Source organism: Miniopterus schreibersii, assembly GCF_964146895.1.
Source record: "Miniopterus schreibersii genome assembly, chromosome: 7".
Taxonomy (NCBI): Eukaryota; Metazoa; Chordata; class Mammalia; order Chiroptera; family Miniopteridae; genus Miniopterus; species Miniopterus schreibersii.
Window position 1 is genome coordinate 11,664,484 of NC_138108.1, and position 23,371 is coordinate 11,687,854.

At 57.2% G+C, this 23,371-nt stretch overlaps 2 protein-coding genes across 2 annotated transcripts; both read left to right on the plus strand.

Annotated features, from left to right (window-relative positions):
- Positions 1-8,172: 8,172 nt before the first annotated feature.
- CRYBA2 (crystallin beta A2) lies at positions 8,173-11,111 on the plus strand (the record flags this gene model as incomplete). Its single annotated transcript, XM_081142865.1, is given in 7 exon segments — positions 8,173-8,188; positions 8,191-8,296; positions 8,298-8,316; positions 9,099-9,230; positions 10,340-10,482; positions 10,964-10,976; positions 10,980-11,111. Coding segments are annotated over 7 exon segments (561 nt in total).
- A 4,541-nt stretch (positions 11,112-15,652) lies between these two features.
- Positions 15,653-19,041, plus strand: FEV (FEV transcription factor, ETS family member; the record flags this gene model as incomplete). Its single annotated transcript, XM_081142511.1, has 3 exons — positions 15,653-15,704; positions 16,433-16,507; positions 18,458-19,041. The coding sequence occupies 3 exons, from the start codon at positions 15,653-15,655 to the stop codon at positions 19,039-19,041; spliced, it is 711 nt and encodes a 236-aa protein (XP_080998637.1).
- Between the last annotated feature and the right edge of the window lie 4,330 nt (positions 19,042-23,371).

Genomic DNA, 23,371 nt, shown 5'->3' on the forward strand with positions numbered 1-23,371 from the left:
GGTCTCTCCTTGGGTGTTTTCATTTGCAAAATGAGGATGTTGCTCTGGCCTCGGACGAAGGCCTCACCAGTCGCCATATCCTGGTTTCTGGGCTTCTAGCAGTGCATTGGAGTCCCCTGACCCGGGAAGTTGGAGACCCTCAAAGGGAGCAATAGTGGTGAGGTGGTGGAAAATCTGGGTGGGGTGGGCTAGAACCATGATGGAGGTCAAGTCCCTCCTCCAGATCCCTGCAGTACTGTTGTCCTGAGGGTCCACTCCCTGCCCTCTCCCTGGCCCCTCTTCCAGTCCTCCCATGTCTGAGACAGAAACAGACAGAGAGACAGAGACAGACGATTAGAAAGGACAAACACAGGGTTCAGTTGCCCTTGCCTGAGGGGGTCCCCAGGTGCAGCAGCTCACTACCTTCCCCAAACTTCATAATTCCAAGGCTTTTTGTTTGGGGGGGGGGTAGGGTCTATGTGGCCCTCAGCTTAGCTGGGAGTCCATGGGACATTAGCTACAACCCAAACCTGGGACAGGGACTCAAAGTGCTAAGATCTGACATGGAGGAGGGGGACAGAGATTGCTCAAGACCCCTGGCCTCCTGCTAGGAGACCCTAGAACTGAGGGCTCCACACAAGGCTGAGGTCAGTCTGAGCCCCTGGTTGAGTGTCCTGTGATTCCAGCTGTCCTCTATTCCCCCTCCCCAAATTGATGGTGATGCTGAGCCAGCCCCAGATAGAGGGGCTAGTAGAAGTAAGACTCCTTGGACAACAATATGGAACCCCAGTTCCCCCCTTGGGATGAGGAAACCTCGTAGGGAGGGACTGTACCCCACACGCCCAGGCCTAGGCAGCCCCCAGGGAGATGAGAATGAGGGTCAAGAGTCACTGGTCCCTTCCAGCTCCAATCTGGATATGCTGGAGGTGCTTGCTGACTTGTCCCCTCCCCCCCCCACTCCACTGCTACCCCTCACCCATCACCCTCAGGCCCCACAGACTCTGCTGAGTCCTTGATGCAGAGAAAGGAAGGGAATGGGGATGAGATGGCTCTGACAGGTCCCAGGCAGGTCTGGGGAGAGGGGGACACTGCAAGTGGGATCTTTGGGCAGCAGCCATAGATGGGAAGGGAGGATGCATGGGTCCTAGGCTGTGGTGTGTGCAGTCCCCATTCTGGCCTCCCTGACCAGGCTTCTGTCCCATGTTTGAGACAGAGGACTAGCACTCTGCTCCTTGCCTGGTGCTGAATGATGTGCTTGTCAGGGACTAGGCCCGGAGCTGGCACGTCCTCCCTGTGTCTTAGAGGGTTTCCTCTCTCCTCCCTCAATCATAGAAGAGGGCTAGAATTCTCCCCCTCCCTCTCCTTGGATTCGAGATCCTGGGGCTGCACAACAAAGGTCTCCCCTGGAATGACCCCCAAGACATACATACAGAGCAGTCCTTTGGGGGGTTGTTGAGAAAATGAGGCCACCAGTGGTCAAGGTTCTGCCCTTGTGACAACGCCACTGCCTCTTCCCCAGAGCCTAATTTCCCTGGACCTCCACCCCCTACCCATCCCCAAGAGGTGCATTTCCTGGCCCTAGTCAGGGATCTGTCCTCTCATCCAGGTCCCTCCTCCCCTACTTGGCCAGGGGTGGAGTCTCCAGGCGCCAGGCGGGCCTGCAGGTGCGGGGCTGGGTGAGGGGGGTGCTCAGCAGCTGGTGTTCGAGGGCCCCTCCCCCCTCGCCTGTCCAGCTCCCAGCCGGAGCCTGCTTCCTGTCATCCTTGTCAGCACCTTGGGCGGGGGAGGGAGCAGGAAAAGGGACTGAGCCTGGACACCGGCAGTGATGGGACTGGGAAACTGCAGGCTGGAAATGGAATTGGGGAGGATTAGAGGAGGGCCAAGAACACAACCAGGAGGACAGGACAGAGGGGTGTGAGAACCACAGGGGAAATTTCAAGACCAGAGGGGCTGCAGACACCTTCCCCCCTCACCCCCCCCCCCATGAAAGCAAGAGCTAGAGAGAGACCCGAGAGGCAGAGACCATCTGAGAGAAAACTAAAAAGGGACAGAAACAATGTGAGATAACCAGAGACGTACATATCAGAGATGGAGGGATTTAAAGATGGAGGCTCAGGGTTCAGGTAACCAGACGTGGAAGGCAGTGTATGTAGAAGGGAAAGGTGATGTGGAAACAGCCTCCACGCCACCCCACATTGGTAGCAGGAAATCGCCTCCACCGGAAGAGACAGAGGTGGCTTCTATGTGGGCTGCAAATGGGACAACCAGGGCTGGCGGTGGGAGTGACACCCCATCTTGGGAGATCAATCTCTCCCCATTAAGAAGCAGAAGGCAAAGAGGGGCAAGGCTCAGGCCATGAGTGACCCTGGGGCATGATCTGACTCTCCCCTTTTCTCTCTGGCCACAGCTGGACAGACAGACAACTGTGGCAGCTGCCCTGCCTCCACTGTCCACTTGCTGATTCTGGCCCAGCCTTGGAGCTTCTGGCTGTGGACGCTGCCCAGGGTCTATAAGAGAGTGGGGGGGACTTGGGCATGGAGGCATGGGGCGGGGGTTCATACCCAGGTGCTAATCCCCATCCAGCCAAGGCAGAACCAGAGGCTCACTGACCTTCTTGGAGATTAGTCCCCATGGCGACAGCAGGCAACTCACCCCCTCACTCTGGCTAGGCCTGGGGGTGGGGAGGTTGGAGGGGGGGAACCTTCCTGAGGCATCACAGGATCACAGAAGTTAGGGCTGGGAGGCCACTCCAGGATCAGCAGTTAGCTTAGTTTATAGGTACAAAACTGAGGCCCCAAGAGGGGGAGTGGCTTGCTCAGTACCACAGGCAGAGCCAGAAAAAGTGCGGGGACCAGAAGTCACATCTCCAGTTTCACTCCCAAGCATTTTTTCCAGGAGAGCAGAGGCCTGAACAAGAACAAAGGATTGGGCTACTCCCCTCTGACCCTCCCAATCCTCCCAAACAGGTCCTGAGCAGAGTGGCTGGAAAGGGGTGAGGTGGGAATGCTCCTCATGCTGAGTGCTAGGCTGGCGTCCACAAGTGAGTGTGGGGAGGGAATGCAGATCCCAGAGTTGTACCTGCTGTCCTGACTCCTCCCCCCACCCACCCCAGTTGGGGGGGGGGGCAGAACCATGCAGCAAAGCCAGCTATAACCACAACCACACCAATAACAGCTAATATTTATTGGGTGGGTACAGCAGGCTGTGTTTTACATGGATTTAAATCTTCACAACAGTTTTTAAGACTATGATTCCCATTTTACAGAGGGAAAAGCTGAGAACTAGACTTCAAGTTCATCCAACTTACAAGCATTGGAGCTTGGATTTGAACCCAGGCCGCAGTGTGACTCCAGAGCCCAGTCTTCAGTGTCTGTATGATGGTGGGTGGATGGCTGAAACCATCTTCCCTAGGTGACCATGCAGTGGGATGTGTGCATGTGAGAGCGACTCCAACACCCAGCATAGCACCTGGCACGTAGTACATCTTATTAAATATTTCAGAAACAAGTGAACAGTGTCTGCCTGTCAATGAGTGTGACTTTGAGGTATCTATTAAATTCTAGGACCCTGTTCACATGTGATGCACGTGGGGCCCATCCATGTGCCTGTACTGTGTGAATGTGTATATGCGTGTGCTCTCTCCCTGTTGCTCTGTGCCAACCCAGTGGCTTTGTGTCTGGGCGAGTGGGTGGTGGTGAAAGCTGGTTCCCATCTCTCTGGATGGTGGCCAGCTCCCTATCCCTACTGAGGGGCTCTGTTTATAAGGGGATAAGACAATGGGTCTGCGTAGGTGGGGCTCCCGGCCCCTCCCCACCCCTGCCAGACCCACCTCTTTGGGGCCCAGCTGTTGGACCCTGCCTGAACTGAGCTGGTCTCTCACTTGTTATCTCTGTCTCCCAGGAGACCAGACCTCACAGCCCCAGGGAAAGTGCTCATCTGCCTGTTCCTGGCTCCAGACCTGAGGTGGGGGCAGGGAGTGACGGAGCAGAGCTGCAAAGAAGGGCCTGGCAATGGTACCAGGGTGCAAGAGGGCACCATTCACAGAATTTGCATCTTCAGTCACCAAAGCCCTGGCTGATTTCCCAGTGAAATGAGGGGTGGAAGCAGGCTGACTTGATAGGACATGGGCACCTCTCAGCTGCCCAATAGTACTGAGAAGTTGGGCCTTTTATAAGATGGGGCTCTGTAAGAGGGAGATATCACTTCTCTGGGGATTCCCAGGCCTTTAACTGGCATGGGGACCTGGGTGAGAGCCCAGGATTGGGTTTGAGGGTTTCCTTGTTGCATCTACATGTCCCCATATGGGATGGGGGTATAAGTGGGATCTACAGGAGACAGAACTGGGTCTGAGGGTTTCTCTGTGGGATCTTAGGGTACCTTATGAGATGGATGTTTGGGTAGAATCATAAGATGGGGAGTGATCCTGAGGATTATATGAGATGAAGAACTGGATGGGATGGGAGTGGGGTTCTCTGAAGGTGGTGAGATCCCTTTGAGATCTTGATGTCTCTTGGAGGTACAGATCTGGGGACACTTTTGTTTGCTTGTTTTGTCTACCTCACTCTCCCTCTCCACACCTAAAGGCCAAGGCTGTGGATGTGGAGGAGGTAGTGGTGAGGGTGCTGAGCTGGCAAACAAAGCCACCTGTGCATCCATCCTTCAGGAAGCTCTAAGTGAAACTGATCTGGGAAAACAAACAGGACCAGCTGCTGGGGGGTGGGAGGGGGCTAGGAGGGGGTTGGGTGAAGGCAGGCTGGGGCCTGGAGCTGGACCAGCCTGGTGGACAAATGAAGCTGGGAAGGGGTCCATAGTACAGGAAAGGGACAGAAGCCCAGAGTCCCATTCTGGCACACCAGGCAGGGCCCCTGACAGCCCCTTCCTTGCTCCTTCACCTCAGCGGTTCATTCTTTTCTTTCTTGGGTGACTTTGAGGACCAGAGCCAGGGAGGGGTCTCGGGGGATGGGGAGACCCTGAGAAGTCTAGAGGTCTACCGGGCACCTGGCTATTGGCAGTGTTTGGTGGGTGTGCAGACAGAAGGAAAGGCCAGGGACTGTAGGGTGGGGCTGGTGGTACCTATACACCATTTTCCTGATGAGGAATCTCAGGTACAGGGGAGGGGAGAGGCTGGCTAATGTCACACAGTTTTATAGTGAAAGCCAAGATCAGAACTTAGGACTAGAAGAGGAGCAGTGGCCCTGCTCACACACAGTCTCCACCCCAAATCCCAGCCGGCCTCCTGATTCTAACTTGGATCTCTGCTCTACTACTCCCCCCCACCCCCCCGCTCCGCCTCGCCCTGCCCCCCACTCCCTACCCCCCACCCCCTACCCTCCACTCCTGCGGAATAGTTTTCTGACCAACACCTGGACTGGAAACAGCCCTCCCAGGTGGAGCCCCAACCTCAAGGGCATGCTCAGACCCTGGGCCCCAGCTCCTATAAACACAGCATCCAATCTGACAGACACCCCTCAGCCGCGGAGCTAACGCCCGGTGTCCGCGTCACGGACGAGCGAAGACGCACAGACTGACGCACTCGCCACCCGCACCGCCGCCGCTCCCAGCCTCAGCCTCCTGCCAGCGGCCTCTTCCGCTAGCCCTGCGGCCTCAGCTTTCCACTCAGAGCTGCCCGCCCGCGCCTCCTGGTGGCCGAATCCAGAATTGTCCGACAGAGACGGGAGGAAAGCAGGCGGGAGGGAAGGAGAAATTGGGTTCCTCACCTCCCACCGCTGCCATATTCCCGACTTGGGACGCCAAGAGGCCAAGGCGCAGGACACAGAGTCAAGGATTGGCTCTTGTCTCCCTTTGCTGTTTGTATTTCCCCCTTATAGTTTTGGGGAAATTATGGTCTATTTGCATCTCTCCAAACCTCCTCTAGGGTAGGGAGTCAGGGGACTGGGCATGGTCTGACCCATTCCCAATCAAACATGGCTGTGGTTGTCCCAGCTCTGACTTAAATCCTCCTAACTTGGACTTTACTCCCCATGTTCTAGAACATTCACCTTCACACACACTGTGATCCTCAAGAGCAGTTCCTCACCAGTGAAAAGAGAGACCCAAGGCTGCCCCCAGCACCTGTTCCTGGCACCCCAGAACTTCAGGGTGAAGTTGGTAGGATGGGCAAACCATTACTCCTGCACTCTCATTGTAGAATTCCCTCTACACCCATCCCCATGGACATTTGACCCAACTGAGCACCTTGTCCACTCACTCATTCAAGTTTTGTTTTTAAGTTACTCTAGTCTTCAAAATTAAGTCCCAATAAAGCCAAATTCTTTTTTTTAACCCTCACCCCATGATATTTTTTCCATTACTTTTCAGAAAGAGTCAGAGAGAGGGAGGAGGGAGAGAGAGGGGGAGAGAGAGATTGGTTGCCTCCCCCATGTACCCCAAGGGGGGGGATTGAACCGGCAACACAGACATGTGCCCTAGCCAGGATTCAGAATCAAATCTGGACTCTTCAGTCCTCAGGCCAACACTCTAACCACTGAGCCAAACGGGCCAGGGCTCATTCAAGTTTTACTGAGTGCCTGTGTCCAGCACAATGCTAAGGCTTGAAAACAAAGCTGACACAGTCCATTTAAATGGAGCTTACATGTGGTCTAAAAGGAGACACACACTCAGAAACACCCGTAAACAAAAGATGGAAAAGAGAAATTTACAGAGTGATAAATGCTGTAAAGAAAACAGGGCGATGTGATGGAGAGTAAATGTCAGGAACAGGGTCACCCGGGGGGTGACAAAGGAGCCAGTCATACCAAGATCCTGTGACCAAGACACTGGAGGTAATGGGAACAGCAAATGCCCGGCCTTGGAGGTGGGAGTGAACTCAGCTGTGTGGTTAGAAATTCTGCAAGTTGTGAGGAAATGTCTTCCCTCAGCCTCCCTTGGGGCTCCAGGCCCTTCATCTCCTTTCCCCTTCCCCAACCCCCCCTACGCGGCAGGGGGGTTGGGGGCAAGGGCCTAGGACCTACAGTCAAAACAGAAGGCAGGGTTCACACCTCGGCTGGGCCAGTCTTCAGCTGGGACCCCTCCTCACCCCTTTCCGCAGGACCTAAGGCCCGCGTCTCTGAGGTGCAGGGCAGTAACAGCACCCACCTCGCGGGTTCGGTGCAAGAATCAGCTGAGATCACGCACGTAAACGCTCGGAGCAGGGCGCCTGGCCTGACTAGGCGCTGAGTAATCAGCTGCTAGCTCTCAGGTAGACGTGGGGCCCCGAGCCCCAGTCCCCTGAGCTCTGCCTGGCCGCTGGTGGCTGGCAGTGTCGCCGTTCTGGCCGCGCTAAGGCGGAACAGCTCCCCCAGCTACTCCAGGGAGCCACTCCCTTAGTTACTATTATTCCTGGGCGCTTTGTAAATCCGCGCCCTCCCCGGACGCTTCCTTGGACGTTCAAGTTGCCTGCGCTCAGCGCGCCTTGCGCCCCTCTCGCCCCCTCCGCTCCAGAAAACTCCGGGAATGCAGCGCCGGCCTGGGAACTCAAGTCCTGGGAGGAAAGGGGCTGCGATGGACCGATCCTCCGGGGAAGAGAGGACTGAGGGGTGTGAGCCTGTCTACCTCTGCCCTAGCATCGCCCGAAAGAGGCCTTGACCTGGGGCGGAAGAACTTCCGGCGCCCGGAGTCCAGACGGCGCGATTTCGGCGGGGGCCGCAGGGTAGCCTGGTACCTCTGGGCCAGGGAGGGCGCCTTCTGCTCTGAGGGCAGGTTCACCCTGCCTGGCTCTGGCCCCCCAAAAAGAAATAGCGGAGTCAGCATTGGCTGCAGCAGGCGCGGGACGTGTGCCTCAGCACTTTCTATTGTAATCCCCGAGGGCGGGGGCCAGATCGGCGGCTGTGGGAAAGGCTTGGGTCTCGCGGGACACCGGAGCTGACCGCAGCCTGCCCGCCGACTCAGCTCTCCCCACCCCAGCGGGAGAGGGTGCGGGGAGGGAGGCGAGGCCGGGCGTAAAGCCCGAACGCCTGGTCTGCGCGCATCCTCTCCATTTTCCGTCAGTACCTCGCTCAACCACCCCGCGAATATTCGGTGCTGGAGCAGAGTGTTTCCAGGGCGGGGGAGGGCGAGGTGAGGGGAAGCCCCTAGCAACCAGGGGCCAGCCCCCGGGTCCTTCACCCTCAACCCGAGTTGGGCGGGCCTGGGCATGGCCCGGGAGCGGTTCCCGAGACGCTGAGCATTTGGTGCGGTCGTTTTTGCCGCAGCGGCATGAGCAGCGCCCCCGCGCGGGGCCGGCGCCCGCCTGCCTCACGCTCTGGGACCAGGAGGACTTCCAGGGCCGCCGCAGCCGGCTGCTGAGCGACTGCGCCACCGTCTGCGCGCGCGGAGGCCTGCAGGGTGCGCTCCGTCGAGGTGGAAAGCGGCGTGTGAGTGACCGCCCCCGCGGCTGGTCTGGGTTGCGGAACTCTGAGCTCCCCCACCCCAAGCTCGAAGCCTGGGACCTCGTCTCTCAGCCCTCCGTTCCCCAGTCTGTAAGCCCTGCCAACACAGGAAACTCCTCGGCCTCCCCAAATCCATGCCCCCCCCCTCCCCGCGCAAGACAAAACATAAAGAACCGGTGCTAAAAGGGTAAGGGTGAAAAGCGACATTTTGCTCCAGGAGGCGGGGAGCTGTGGGGCCAGCTTGAGCCCTGAAGGGGTTCCCAGTGTAATGTCCTCTCCGAAGTTTTTCTCTGTACAAAGTTAGATGGCTCTGAACTTCCTTTAAGAAATCTCTTCTCCTGGCCCCACCCTGGTCTCCTGGAGCCCGGGTCCCTAAGGAAAGCTGATTGTTGTCATCACAGATTGCTACCGCAGGTTGGGGTGGGGTCGCGTTCCTACACCTACTTTTGCAGGCATCTAAATTATTGATGTAGAAGGACTTGGTCGTGTGATCTTTGGAAGCTGGAAAATTCCACTCTAGAGGCACTGAGCTGGAAGCCTGGACCCCTCCAACCCTGCATAGCAGCCTGTTTAGGGTCTTTAGCCTCTAGAGGGGCTGGTTTGCCATGCAGTGTGTGTGTCAGGGAAAGGGCCTGGGGTTAGATGAAAGATCTGTTTCTTAGTCTTTTCAATCACAGCAAGCAGGGGGGGGGGGGAGGAAATAGTGCCACTGAGGCAGATGCTTCCCAGCTTGCCTTATCTTTCCCCAGTTAGGTGGCCTATGAGTACCCCAACTTCCAGGGGCAGCAATTTATTCTGGAGAAGGGTGACTATCCTCGCTGGAGCGCCTGGAGTGGCGGCCACCATAGCGACCAGCTGCTCTCCTTCCGGCCAGTGCTCTGCTGGGTGAGCACAGCCCTCCCCCTGTTCTGCCTCCTAGCTCTTGGCTCCAGACCCTGATCCCACCGTGGCGCCTCCAGAGGCCACCCACTCACTGTGTGGGGGTGTGTAAACACAGCTCCTAGACGGGTGGCAGTGGCAGTACTGCCCACAACCGGAGGGCTCTCGGGAAGCGTGGGCCGCGGGCCTCAGGCAGGAGCTGGGGGTCAGCACCACGGACAGCACCGAGGCCGCCCCGCACTGAGCGCCGGGTTTCTCACACAGTTGTGGGCAAGAGTGAGCGAGTGCCTCTGTCATTACACAGCCCTGTGAAGCCTGGGTGGCTGCTGTTAGCCTCATACACTGGTGTGGAAATGGGGCTCAGAGGGACACGGTGACTTGCCCCAGGTCACGAGGGTTAACATGAAGATGAGACTAGAACTCAACCCAGAGGTCAAGGCTTAAAGGGAGAAAGGGTTGGTAATAAATACACTAAAGGGGAAGATCTCGCTCCCCCTTTGTACTGATTTAGGTACCCTACTGGTGAGGTCTGGGGCGGGGGGGGGGGCAGAGAGCAGGTTGTGACTCAGCCAAGCTTCTCCATTCCAGGAGGCCAAGGAGCCCTTCAGGGGGAAGGACCTGGGACTGTGGAAGCCCAGACCCAACCAGCACTGATGCCCTGGTCTATCTGTTCTGACTCTGCCATCCAACACCCCTTAGCTGGGCCTCACCTTGTGAGAGGCTACCCAGGGTTCTGGGCAGGGGATTGGGTAGTCAGTGAGGCCCTTAAGGAAACTGTTTTGGTTAATAGACCAAATTTCTTTCAAGACTTCTGATTTTCCTCATGAAAAACAGGTAATCACAAGATGCTTTCTAGCCCTGATCTGGAAGGGTCTCTGGGACCCCCCACTCCAGTCTCACCACCTCAGCCCAAAGCCATAGAAGTGACCAGACTGGGGACCTCTGAGCATCCCAGTTTCCCAGATTGCTAGGAAGCTAATGGAGTAAATGCCAGGAGTGTTTGTGGAGCCTAAGTGTCTGTATACCTGTGTTGGCGGTGGAGTGGGGGAATGGGGCTGAGAATGTACCCATTAGCACCTCTTTGGAGGGCTGACCCCTACCTTTCTGTCCCTCAGAACCACAGTGACAGCCGTGTGACACTATTTGAGGGGGACAACTTCCAGGGCTGCAAGTCTGAACTCAGCGATGACTACCCGTCCCTGCCCTCCATGGGTTGGGCCAGCAAGGATGTGGGTTCCCTCAAAGTCAGCTCTGGAGCATGAGTCCTGGGGCTGGAACAGGGGAGATGAGAAGAACAGGGAGGCAATGGGCCCAGGGAGGGAGGTGAGGAGAGGCGATGGGTATGCGAAAAGACATAGTAAGAAAGATGTTGGCGACTGGAGGACAAAGGGCAGTGACGTAGGGAGAGACTTGGGGGCAAGGGGAAGAAAGTGAGATGTTGGAGATTGCCTGGGAGGGAGTGGGCAGGTCATGGGAGAACAGGAGTCAGGGGAACACTATAGGGATAGCAGAAGGGATTGAAAACTTGGGTGAGGAGGCAATGGAGGGTGGGAATAAAAGAGGGTGAGGAAGGTGATAGGAGGGTGTGGAGTAGTGAGCAGGGCAGGGAGAGATCCATGTGGGAAGATGGAAGCAATGGTGCTGGAACTGGGGGTTGGGGACTGTGAAAGGACTACTAATGGAGGACACTGATGGCGGGGCAGAGCCTACTTGCCACCCTTTTACCCTCACTGCTCTAGGTGGGTGGCCTGCTAGTACCCAGGCTACCGGGGTTACCAGTACGTACTGGAGCGGGACCAGCATGGAGGGGAGTTCCATGCCTACAGCGAATTCCAGATGCAGGCCCACACGGGGCAGCTGCAGTCCATTCCAAGAGTCCAGCAATAAGCCCTATTGCCCCCACACCTCCCCTGAGGACCCTCAATAAAGCCACCTGAACCTGCCTGTCCCTCATGCCTCTTTTGGTGTCTTGCTTTGTGATTTCCATCCCCATCTTTCTGAAGGTCCTTCCCTGCTGACTTGACCCTCCCTTCAGGCTCCAGGACCCTTGATTATGGAGCATAAACTGGCTTAAGATGTATATGGCTGGACTCATGGGGCTGAGAGGAAACTGCTGGTAAGAACCTTAGGCATCCTGTTAAATACAAACAGTCCCACATCACTCCTTGGTAAAGGCCCCTCCGCTTGGGACAAGGGTACTTCAGCCAAATGGCACCTTTGCCATCCTCTGGTTGGGGTGCATATGGCCCCACAGCAGGGCTTAACGCTGAATTTCAAACTGCACCCCCCCACCCCCACCCTCCACCCCCAGGCCAGGCCCCATCATGCAGGGCAGGACCTCCTTAACTCTCAGGAGCTTTGTTGGGTTCCTCTCTAACCCCTAGGGCATTTCCAGTCTTTATTGTCACCTAGCTCCTTCTTCAGCTAGAGAAGCCTACACCCCTTTTCCAGCCTTATGGGATCTCTGCCTTATAGAAGAGCAAGGGCATGAGAGGAGGAATTAGTGGGAGGTTCCACTGTCCACCAGGGCCTCCTGAGGGGGAGGCTTCCTCTCTCTGAGCAGAGCCTTCAGACCCTTTGTCTGAATAATAACTATCCCTCACAAGGCTTGAGCTTCAGCATTTGCAAAGCACTGTCATGCCCACCCTCTCTACTGTTCCAAATGACTCCCTCTTCACTCTTCCTCTTCCTCGCCACTCTTCAGAGAACTGGTGCGCTGGAGAGGCAACCCCTTAGCCACTGGCCACAGTGAGCCCGGGTTCTGGGGCAGGTGGCAAGGGTCCACAGACATGGTGGGACTGAGTGTGGCAACAGCCACTAGAACCCCTGTCACCAATGTGGTTTCTTCTCAATTTCCTCTTTTGCCCAGTTAATAACACCCTCAGTCCCACATAGGCAGAGCCTCCAAGGCCCTGGGGATTCCTCTCATCCTATCCCTTGGAATGCTTGTGTTTTCAAGCCCCTAGTGGCTCTATCAATGCGGAGGGGGGCCAAGATCATCACCTCAGCCCAGGGTAGGCAGGGCAATGTTGGAGAACAGTCAGACTTGGACCCGGCAGTCCTCATGGGCCCAGCTGTGCAGAGTCAGGCATCTGCTCCCTGGGGAAGAGCCCTGAACCAGAAGTCAGAACACCAGAAGTCAGACCCAATCTCATACCACCCCTGAGACTCCATTCCCCCTCCTGTAAACTGGGGCTACTGATCCCTGCCTGTGTCACAGGGATGTTGTGAGGATCCAGTGAGAACCCCCTGAAAATGCTTGTGGTGCTATGGAAAAGCATCGGGGCAATCAACTAGGATCCTCCTTTCCTTTCCCTGTCTCCCTCCATGGATCCCAGAGTTAGGTCTGGAAACCAGGGGACAGAGCTCTAGGTGGTGTCTAGAGTTTATGGTCCCTATCGCAGTTGATTCTCCTAACACAGTCCATGCTGCATCCATTTCACCAATGAAGAAACTGGAGCTCCTCTGAGAGGGAGAAGCTTCAATGAGGTGACCCACTTCACTGGTGACTTGAACAAGGGCTCCTGACCCCAAATCCATGCTAAGTGGAGGCTGACCTGATCTGTGGCTTGAGGCCTTGGGCCTCAGCAAAGCTCCAAACCTTTGTGGGCCCCAAAGGAGCCTGGGGTTCCTGTCTGGTCACAGGCTCCTAACTGTCTCCTTGGGGGATGGTAACAGCAACAATAGCTAAATGTATAGAGCCTTGTTTGAGCATGTGCTGTATAAGCCTTACAATTCTGTATGATAGGTACTATAATCCCCATTTTACAGATGAAGAGGCTAAGGTAGAGAGGTTATGTAACTTTCCCCAAAGTCACACAACTAGGAAATAGGGGACCCAGAGTTGAACTCAGACAAACTTGCCTCAGAACCCAGTAGCCCATCCCCCCACTCCCTGTTTTTGGGGACAGACAATGGGCAAAGGGAGAGCTGGTCTCCACCATCAGCTGAGCTGTCCTCCCTCTATGAGTGTCTGTGGCTGCTGGAAAGAGTCAGCAAGATAGCTTCAGGATTTGGCAGTGTGACCCTGAACAAGGCGCTATCTGTCTCCAAGTATCAGTGTCCTCACCTGTACAACCAGGGAGTTAGGGGAGCTAATACTTGTAGCAACCTTTGTTTTCCCAAACCCAGGGTCTAGCTCTGCTCCCCACTCTGGCAACTAAGGGGGGGGGCTCGCAGAGGCCAAACTGGGCTTGAATGTTTTCACCTTCCTATTCCAGGCAGGCTGAAGGTCTGCAGAACCCTGTGGGCTTGCTCATTGGCTGCACTCAGCCAAAGGCCAAAGGGGACAGAGAAGGGCAATTCCTTACTGGTGCAGCCAAGACCCAGGTGGGATTGGAGGACAGCTCTCATCTGTCACCCCCCACCCCCTGCCACCCCCTCATCCTCCTCCCCCACCTACACAAACTCCTCCTGGAGCCCACCTACCTCTTTAACACCAGAGTCCTCAGTGAGTTGGGGGCTCAGAGCCTGAGATGTTGATCCATCACCAGTTCAGAGCTGGGGTGCCTGGATAGGCCCCTCACTCTGTGAAGCCTTTCCTTTCTGCCTCAGACTTCTACTGAGAGCACTGGTGGCTGAACTTGGGGGCCCCCCATCTCCCAGCTCTGGCCTCCTGCTCCTTGCTTTCTATTTGAGAAGCGATAAGAAGGCATGAAGAAGAGGGATTGGAACCTCAGTCCCACCCTTAAGGCCTTCCCCTCCCGTGAAGCCTTGAGTGTGGTCCCCAGGGAGCACCCCAACCTCCTATCTTTGCTCCCACTGGGTTTCACATCCACATCTTTGCCCCTTTAAGATCCTCTGGGTCCTGGGATCCCCCATTACCCTTTAGTCTCTGCCTCCCACACTCCTCCATGGCTCCTTTGGATCTTTGCACCCTCCACCAGTAAAGACAAACACTCCAGCAGTTATAGCAAGAACCCACCAAGTTAGACTTCCCAGCAATTCTCAGTCCGGCACCCCAGGGCCGGGGATCCTGCAGAAAACCTAATCCATGTGACCTGGAGTCCCAGGCCTCCTCACCTCCTGGGCTCAAGTAGTGGCCTCAAGAGTACTAATTCCAACAGTAGCCACCAGGTACTTCATGGCTGCAGGTGGGCTCCTGGCCCAGAGTTTTGGCTTCTCTAGCATTCCTCCTTGGCATCCTATCCAGAGTTAAGAAGTCTCACGGGGACCCAGAGACTCCAAGCCACCTGGGAACCACATCAACTTTGCTAATACACAATCAGCACCTTTGCCGCTTTTTCGGAGTGGATTTCAGCCTCCACTCCCCCTGGGTTGGGGGCCTTGTACAGTACACAACTCTGCCCCTCTACTCTTGTACAGCAAGGTGCCAATCCCAACTGATTTAGGGACAACCAGGATGGCCATAGTTGTGCAGGTGGATGGTAAACTGGGATGACAGGTGATGGGAAGGTTGGGAGAGCATTGGTTGTGGTGGAAGCTGAAGGGGGATCATGAGCTTACTGTATGCCACAAATTACTGGGGAACAAATGAATGAGAAAAGGAGAGGAGAGGGAGAGAAGAGGAGGAGGGGAGGTGGGAGTAGGAGAGACTAAACGGAAAAGAGACCCAGAAAGGGGGGAGCAACCCACCAGAAGTTGTGGGGGAGATGCCCCAGCGCAGGGAGCCCTGGAAAGACAGACGTGGAAGGAGATCCGGTCTCCAGGGAAAAGCAGAGAGGGGGTGGGGTGGGGAGAGGGGGTTTGGAGATAAAGGGAGTCACGGCTGCCTGGCCCCGGGAGCTCAGCGACAGGAGAGAGGGAGGGAAGCGGAAATTTAAAAGTGAAGATGCAGATAACGCAGCCTGGAGACGGGAACCCGAGTGGTGGTGGGAGTAGGAAGGGGGAGAAGAGTGGGCGGTGAGGGGGCGGAATGGTCGCGAAGCAGGCGCTGTGGCCCTGAGGGTCCGAGGTGGGGCCGGGTACTCCGCCCCGTCAATGTTTGCTGAGAGTCAGGGAGGCGGAAAGAAAGGCGCTCCCGACCCCTGTCAGAGCTCGAGGCCCAGGCCCATCCCCCGCGCGTCTCCCGGCTGCGGGGCGCGGGGGGCTGCCGGGTGAGCTTGGCTGCCGCGCGGCGTGGTGGAGACTTTATTGCGATGGGGCGATAAGAGGGGCGGGGGCGGGGTCTTGGGGGCCGAGGCGACGGCGCTTTAATTAAAACGGAAATTGCGGCCCCTGCCCGCGCGGGGGGCCGGAGGGTTCCGAGCTGCCTGGTAGCTGGGAGCACAGCTCCAGGACCCCCTCCATCCCCCGCCTCACCCGGCCAGCCCCCTCCCGCCAGGCCCTGCTGGACTTGGCACTGTCTTCGTCTCCCAGTTACCCGCGGTCGCGACGGGCGGGGATCAGTACCCCGGAGCGCAAAGCCTGACGCGTCCCCCCCTTCCAGCCCCCCCCCCCCACCTCCCACCGCCCAGCCTCTGGCGGCGATGAGACAGAGCGGCGCCTCCCAGCCCCTGCTGATCAACATGTACCTGCCAGGTACCAGGGACCAGCCGGGGGCTGGAGGCACCGGGACCCGGGGCTGGAAGTCTGGTCTGGGCCACGGGAAAGGGATTGCTGGGGTCCAAGGGAAGGGGCGCGGTCCAGAGACTCGGATTGCTGGAAGGACTGAGCAATCTAGGGCACTGGAGGACGCGAAAGGCAGATGGAGAGCTTTGGGGCTTTCGCAGGAGGTCTAGAAGACTCGAAGTGAGCACATCGGGAGACTGGGAGGTCGAAGGCGCCAGCTCAGGGGCTGAAAGAGCCTGGAGGGGGACAGGGGTCTTCGGGGTGGCGGGGGACTCAGTGCGCGTGCAGTGCTGGGAGGCCGCGGCCCGCCGGGCGCCGCCCCTGCACCCTCGTGGCTCCTCACCTCCGTGCTCCGAGGGTTCTCGCCGCCCAGCCTTCCAGGCGCCCTCCGCTCCTCTCCTCTCCCACGGGCTCCGCGCTCCGGCTCCGCTGGCGCAGTCCCGGCTCGGCTTTATAAGGCTCGCGTTCGGAAAGCGGATTTCCTTTTTCCTGGACGCGTTTCCTGACTCGGGCGTTATGGAGGGGCTCCGCGCCGCGCGCGCCCCGGCCAGGCTCCCGGAGGAGGAGCCGGGCAGCTCGGGCCCCCCGCCTCACGCCGGGAATCACGGCGCCCCTTCTCGAGCCTTGGCCCCAGGGCCCTTTGGGTCAAGCCCACGACGTCCTCCTGACTGTCCACCTCTTTTCTTCTGCTGCCACAGACCCGGTTGGAGAAGGTCTCTTCAAGGAAGGGAAGAGCCCGGGCTGGGGGCCGCTGAGTCCTGCGGTACAAAAAGGTGAGCTGGCTGGTGGACTGGGTAGGCGGGAGTGAGGACGGCAGACAGGAGCCGGGCATCCACCCAGGAAGGACGGGGGCTGCCCCTTCCAGGAGGAGGATGGGGGTCATGTGCGCGGCAGGGCTCTAGGAAGCCGAGGGTCCAGGCATAATTGTGGGGAGGGTGCGGTGCCATTCACTTGGCCTTGGGCTCCTGCATCTTCCGAGTTCCCGCGCTGGACTTCTAAGCCAGGGCCAAGGGAGAGGGCCCTGGCCCCCACGCACTCTTTTGCGGACAGGGCTGAGGTGCTTGGCGTTCTTTCCCTGCTAGCAATGGGAGCACAAGGCCCCAGCACCGCTAGGCAAAAGGGACCCAAAGATTTGCTCCCTGGCCACTGGCACCACTAGCCCTGGGGCCAACACCTACCTGTCTCACTGACCCAGGGCCAGGTTTTTCCTGCCAAGTCCACTGGGTCATTGCAGTTGATTCCTATGTCGGAAACTAGCTTTCCTCGGGTGGCTACATTACCCTCTGCTTTGCCTCGTTGCTGGCAGGGCCTGACTGGCCTTCCAGGCAAAGCCTCCCTACAGCCCCTGCCCAGTGGGTACCCTAAATCTCATGGTTACAGTAATCATAAAAACAAGATTGGCAACAGCTTTATTCCAAAGGGAACAGGACTCCCATCAGAAATGCGTTTCCAGGCCTCTGATGTCGCTCTGCATATGTGCCAGCTGCACATTTTTACCCAAACCCTCCTTTGCTTCTGACCCTAAAACTCAAGGCTTCCTACCTGGGGCCAGACAGCTCCTTGCTGGCCTCTTACAGAGAGATTGGGGTTGACGTTATGGAGGGCAGCATCTGGCCTCTGAGCGAGTCATTGAAAAACAAAGAGGGTTCCCCAGGCTCGATGAGAAGCGATAATCAGGCTTCAAGGAAAATTTATTTTATTCTAAAAGGGGGGGGGGGTTGTATCAAGATTTTTCTCCGCTTGTCTGATTGAGACTCCAAAACAGGGGAGTGGGAGCTCTGGGCATCTCACACTCTCATCACATGGATATCGGGGAAAAGCTCCTTGCTGCTTCCAACAACCCCAGAATCGGGAAGGGGCAGAAGAGCCTGGAGATGAGCCAAAGGTGGGAGAAGGCAGGGGGCTAAGTACAACAGTTTCACCGTCTCAGCCCCTCTCCTCCAAGCTGTGCATCTCCTTGGGAAGGATGACAACTTTGCAAGCTGGAATCCCGCCTGTTCCGAAAAAGAGCCTGAGCCCCAGTGCAGCTTTGCCCACCAGGCGGTGTGGGGAGTGGAGCGCCTTCAGAGGCTGCCCCCCTCTTACACACAGGGAGCCACTGTCCCCATTCCTGTCTGACGGGGCATAGAAGCCAGCCACCACCTACTCCCCCCCCCCCCCAGGGCGGCATCCACTGTAGGCCTTTAGGAGCTGGGCCCTGTCCAGTGGCCCCGGGGGTCCTGCTCTGCACCTGCCTCTTCTCTCTGGATCTCTGGATGTGGTTCAGCTGGGAGGTGGCCGTCTAAATGCCTGGCAGGCTACCCCGAGTTGTGCAGGCTCTGCCCTGAATTAGGATGGGCCCCAGGTGGCCATAGGGGCTGATATCCTGTCCTTGCTCACCTCAGGGAGCCCAGGGTCCTGCCCCGCTGCTGCCTCCATGCAGAGGAGGTGATGCTTCGCCCTCTGGTCTCAGTTCTCACAAAGCCAAGCGCCCGCGGGGCTGCGTCCTCCGAAGTGGGAGCCGTGTATCCATTGTGGAAAATCGCAGGAACAGCTAGGGCAGCTTTACTGATCAGCCTCCCCTGGGCAGCCGCTCCAGCTGCGCCCTGCTACCCAGCTGGACATGTCCTTTCCCTCCCGAACACCGGTTCCCTCGGGCCGGGTTGGTCTCCCGTCTCGTCTCGCCCCTTTCCCCACTTCAGCCTCCCCACCTCGCCCATGGCTGACTAGCCCCCTCCCCACAGGCAGTGGGCAGATCCAGCTGTGGCAGTTTCTGCTAGAGCTGCTAGCGGATCGCGCCAACGCCGGCTGCATCGCGTGGGAGGGTGGCCACGGCGAGTTCAAGCTCACGGACCCAGACGAGGTGGCGCGGCGCTGGGGCGAGCGCAAGAGCAAGCCCAACATGAACTACGACAAGCTGAGCCGCGCGCTGCGCTACTACTACGACAAGAACATCATGAGCAAGGTGCACGGCAAGCGCTACGCCTACCGCTTCGACTTCCAGGGCCTGGCGCAGGCCTGCCAGCCGCCCCCGACGCACGCCCAGGCCGCCGCGGCCGCGGCCGCTGCGGCCGCCGCAGCCCAGGACGGCGCGCTCTACAAGCTGCCGGCCGGCCTCGCCCCGCTGCCCTTCCCCGGCCTCTCCAAACTCAACCTCATGGCCGCCTCGGCCGGCGTCGCGCCCGCCGGCTTCTCCTACTGGCCGGGCCCGGGCCCCGCCGCCACCGCCGCCACCGCCGCGCTCTACCCCAGCCCCGGCTTGCAGCCCCCACCCGGGCCCTTCGGCGCGGTAGCCGCCGCCTCGCACTTGGGGGGCCATTACCACTAGACGGGCGGCTCGGTCACTCCCAGACGCCCAGAGCCTCGCTCGGTCCCCTCCACGTCCCGGGGAGGAGTCCGCGCACCTCCCCACGGCTCCTCCGACCTGAGATTCGACTCCGCGCGCCGCAGGCGGCCCCGAGGAAGGGCCTGAAGCCTCAACTTTCCTCTAACTGGATTTCCCCCGCCTCCCCGCCCAACCCCTAGGGGAGCGCAACTGTATCCCCCTGTCTCTTCCTCCCCTCGCCCTGTACTTAGGCCTGGCTCCTGCAAACACCCTCCGTGATGACCCCCCTCTTTCGAATTCCAAATCTTTTCTCGTTTTTTTTCTCTTTTCCACGGAGCTGCCCGTCCCAGCCTGGCGGAGGCCTCTCCTGGGCCCCTCGGCGGGCCTGGTAAGGGCCACTGCTCCCGCGACTTGCCTGGTGGCCTCGGGGCCCCTCCTCCCACCCCTACTCTCCCGCAGGACTGGCCCGTGTGTCTCCATCCCTTCCAGACCCATTAAAGCTCCCACGTTCCCTGCTGCCTCCTCTCTCCGTTCTTTGCTGCACCACAACCTCCTTTCCGGGAGGAAAGAAGTGAGAGGCCCGGCGTAGGCCTGAGCAGAAAGGCCCGCCAAAGACGAGCTGGAGAGAATGGGGCAAGGAGGCCGGGGTGCGCGCTCCCGGAGGGGAGCAAGGCGCCCACGGCGGCGGGCCCAGCCCCAGAGAGAGGCTCAGCTGCAGACGCCCCCACACACGCTGGCCCCGCGGTGGACTCCAGCCCGCCCCACGCCTGCAGCCTGCTCTAGCCCAGTCTCATCCCAACACGCAGGGCATTCCGCCTGCTCCCTCACTCGTGCTCCCACCTGCCCCGCCCCTCATCCCAACCTCGGTCCTTCCCGGTCTCATCCTCACACTCAGCCTTTCCTCCTTCGCTCCCGCTTCCTCCCCTTCTAACCCTCACTCAGACTTTCACCCTCACTCACAAAGGCCCCCGCCCCCGCCCGCCTCCTTCCCTCTTTCTGGATCCACCTCCTCATTTTCCAAAGGAGGGACCCCCCTGCCCCCTCCCCCGCCCCCCCCCCCCCACGCGCTCCAACCCCCCGCCCCCTTCGCCACTCCTAGCTGTGGCTCTCCTTGGCACCCGCCTTCTTGCGGGTGGCGCGCGCCCTCTACTGGTTGGAGGAGGGTAAGCCCGGGCCAGGTTTTGCAACTAGGCCTGGGAAGGCTTTACACCTGGCGTGCAGGAGCCTCAGACATCCCCCCCCCCCCCCCCCCACTTCCAGGCTACCTTCTGACTTCAGAGAGAAGGGCGAGAAAAGGGTTCTCCAGCCCTGAATCCCAGGTCCGGCCTCAGGAAGTCTGGGAAGGGGGTGAAGTGGCTCATTCTTCTGCTGGGCCCTTTCCCTCACCACCTAGAGACCCTTCTGGATGCTCTTATGCTCTCTCTGAGCCTTTTATAAAACCTACTAGCAGGAAAACAACCTTAAACACATTCCATAGATGGAAACAACACTGAGAACGTACCTGAAGTGAGAGCTGGGACCTCAAGCTGCACAACCAGGCAGCCCCGTTGCTTCTCCTTCCCCTTGGTCCTGGTGTTCCTTTCCCAGGGGCACATCTCCTCCTGGCCAAAGGCTCCTTGCTGATTGGTGGGAGAATGCCTGGGCTCCCACAGCATTTAAGGCAGTTAAGCAGGTTTCCCTCTGCCTTATGGAAGGAAGGAGAAACGTGGTGGAAGACTGGACAGTTAGTGCAGAGAGCGCCTGACTGCCCCTTCCCAGAGCGCTGGTGGAATCATCTAGGTCCTTTAGGGAAAGAGTCTTGGTTGCTTTTCGTTTTAGTTTCTTGGTTTCCCAAAGAAACTCATGCTCAGCAGGGGAAAGCTGAAAAACACACACAGAGGCCCCCATTAAATATTAGTTGGATGAACAGTGTGATGAAGTGTGGGAAAAAGTCACCTACGGTCCCATTACACAGAGGCTACTATTCATAACTCTTTGTCATAATCTCCTGCTTTTCTCTATGCCTTTTAGAATTTAATGGTAACCTGCTCTAGTCGCCTGACATTTGGTGTCATAAGTTCCACTCCATTATGCCCTATAGACCTCATGGGGTGGGAGGGTGGGTTCATGTATTCCAGGGAGCAGATGAGCCAGGGGAGGAATCCTTAGTGACTTGGAGAGGCAGGGGGCAGGAGCTGGGAGGGAGAAGGAATACACTGGGGATAGAGAACCAAGTTCCAGGAAGATGAGTGCTGCTAAGAATTATGTGTTGAATGTAACAAGGTGAACTTTCCTGGCAAGGAGCCTGAGGCCCTGCCCTTAGGTCTCTAAAAGAAATGACAGGAGGTTAGAGTGTGAGGCGTGGCAAGGGCAGGGCTCAGTAGAGGTTGTGTGTAAACTTGTGGTGTCTTAGTCAACATATTAAATGGGAGCCTATAGGGTGAATGCAGAAAAATCACTGTGATCTGAGGATGCATTGATGGAGCTATGGCACCTAAGATGAAGGAAATGATCCACTTGTTTGGATGGTTGTGTCCTCAGCATAGTTTACATGATGTTAGATAACACTTCAGGAGAAGACCAGATGGAGAACACACAGAGTAGAGGACCCAGGAAGTGGAGAGGAAGAATGCTGGAGAACCAACAATGGGAGATGCAGTCTGGAAAATCAAAGTGGGGAATGGAGCATGGAGCTGTCCTCAGTTGTTCAAAGAGCTATCCTGTGGCAGAGAACTGGGGTGTGTGTGACTAAAGGCAGTGTGACTGGGACACGTGGTAGAAGCTACAGTAAGACAGATATGTCAACTTGATCTAGTAAAAAACCTTCTTCCATGGAACAGGTCAGATGAAGAATGCTCTGTCACCAAAGTGTTCAGCAGACCCTTCCTTGGGAGATTGCAAGGGAGGTGAACTAGGTGACTTCTCCAACCTTGAGACTCTTGAAGTCCTTCAAGTGAGTCAGTAAAGGAGGGATTTCAGGCATCACCGGGCAGCTGGGGGAGGTGTTAGCTTAGGGGGTCTTCTTGCCTATGAAATCACACCCTTAAATCTCACTCTGTCCCTGTGTTCTTTCCTGTACACCGAGCCAGTTTAGGAAGCTAAGAGATAGGACTGGGAAGCAGAAAACCTGAGTTCCAGTCCCAGCTTGGCAACTAACTTGCTATATGACTTTCAGATGGTCATATCTCTGAGATTTCATTTACTGTGGTCTTGGGAGGACTCAACTCCCCCCAAACCCTGAAGAAGCCACATGCCTACCACACTCAGCTTCCTGAAGTTCTGGTACAGTCCTCATTGACCCTTCACTCATTGGTCCTTGGCCCTCCAAGGTACTGATCCCATCATTGCTTCCCTCTCCCAATCTAGGGTCCAGTCCCTCTTGTGTTCCCTGAAGTTCTGAGACTTTCTCTATCTCCTCATTTATGTCCTTGGTGGAAATATGCCACCCTTTCCCATATGCTGTCACTATGGACTTTACAAAAACATTTTAACACCCACTGTTTTATTAATTCATTGTTTCATTAATCCCCTCCAAGCTCAGGGAAGAAGGCAGGATAAGTAAACCATTTGGAAGGATAAGTAAACCAAGGCCAATATGTTAAGAGACTTGGCCAAAGTCCCAGTGCTTGTTCTAAGACCTATGTCTTCTGGTTCCCCCATCCCAGGCCTTTTCCCAGTGCTCTGAGTGGTTTCTCCACAGTCCTGAGTGGCCTTCAGTAACCTTGCTTGTAGGATCAACAACCCCCCCAACCTCCAGGGCTACACAAATCCAAGTCTCCCCCAGCAATGTGTGTTCCATGCAATCAAGCTCCACTTGCCTCCACATGCACAAAGAGTCAAAAGCCCAAATAGCACGCAGTGTGCGGATATCCATGTCCACACTGCTTGAGACCTGCACAGTCACAGAGCAATGATGCCACCTAGGGCACCGAGGCTTGCAGAGCACTTTTGCATATGTTAGCTCCTGTGACCATGGACAGACATCAGAATGGCTGCTGTGATACACTTTTCTCAGGGCCTTCTGCTTCTCTGGCTTTTATCTCTCCAACATGTCTGTAACTGCAGTTAACTTCCGCTTGTTTCCCAACCTGTTTATAATTCATACCAAGTAGAGCCGCTGATAACAATGTGCCCTGTCATTTATTGACCCTGACTCTGTGCCAGGCTCTGCCTGTGTTATTGCTTTCCATGTGGCATCTCCTTTACCTGACACAGAATTGCCAGGTGGAGGTGGTTACCTCCATTTTCAGATAAGGAAACAGGCTTAGAGAAGTTAAGTGGCTGTCCCAGCCTCTCACCCCAGAGCTCAAGTCCTCGCAATCACACCAGATCTACTCCTCCTGGGCCTTCTTGG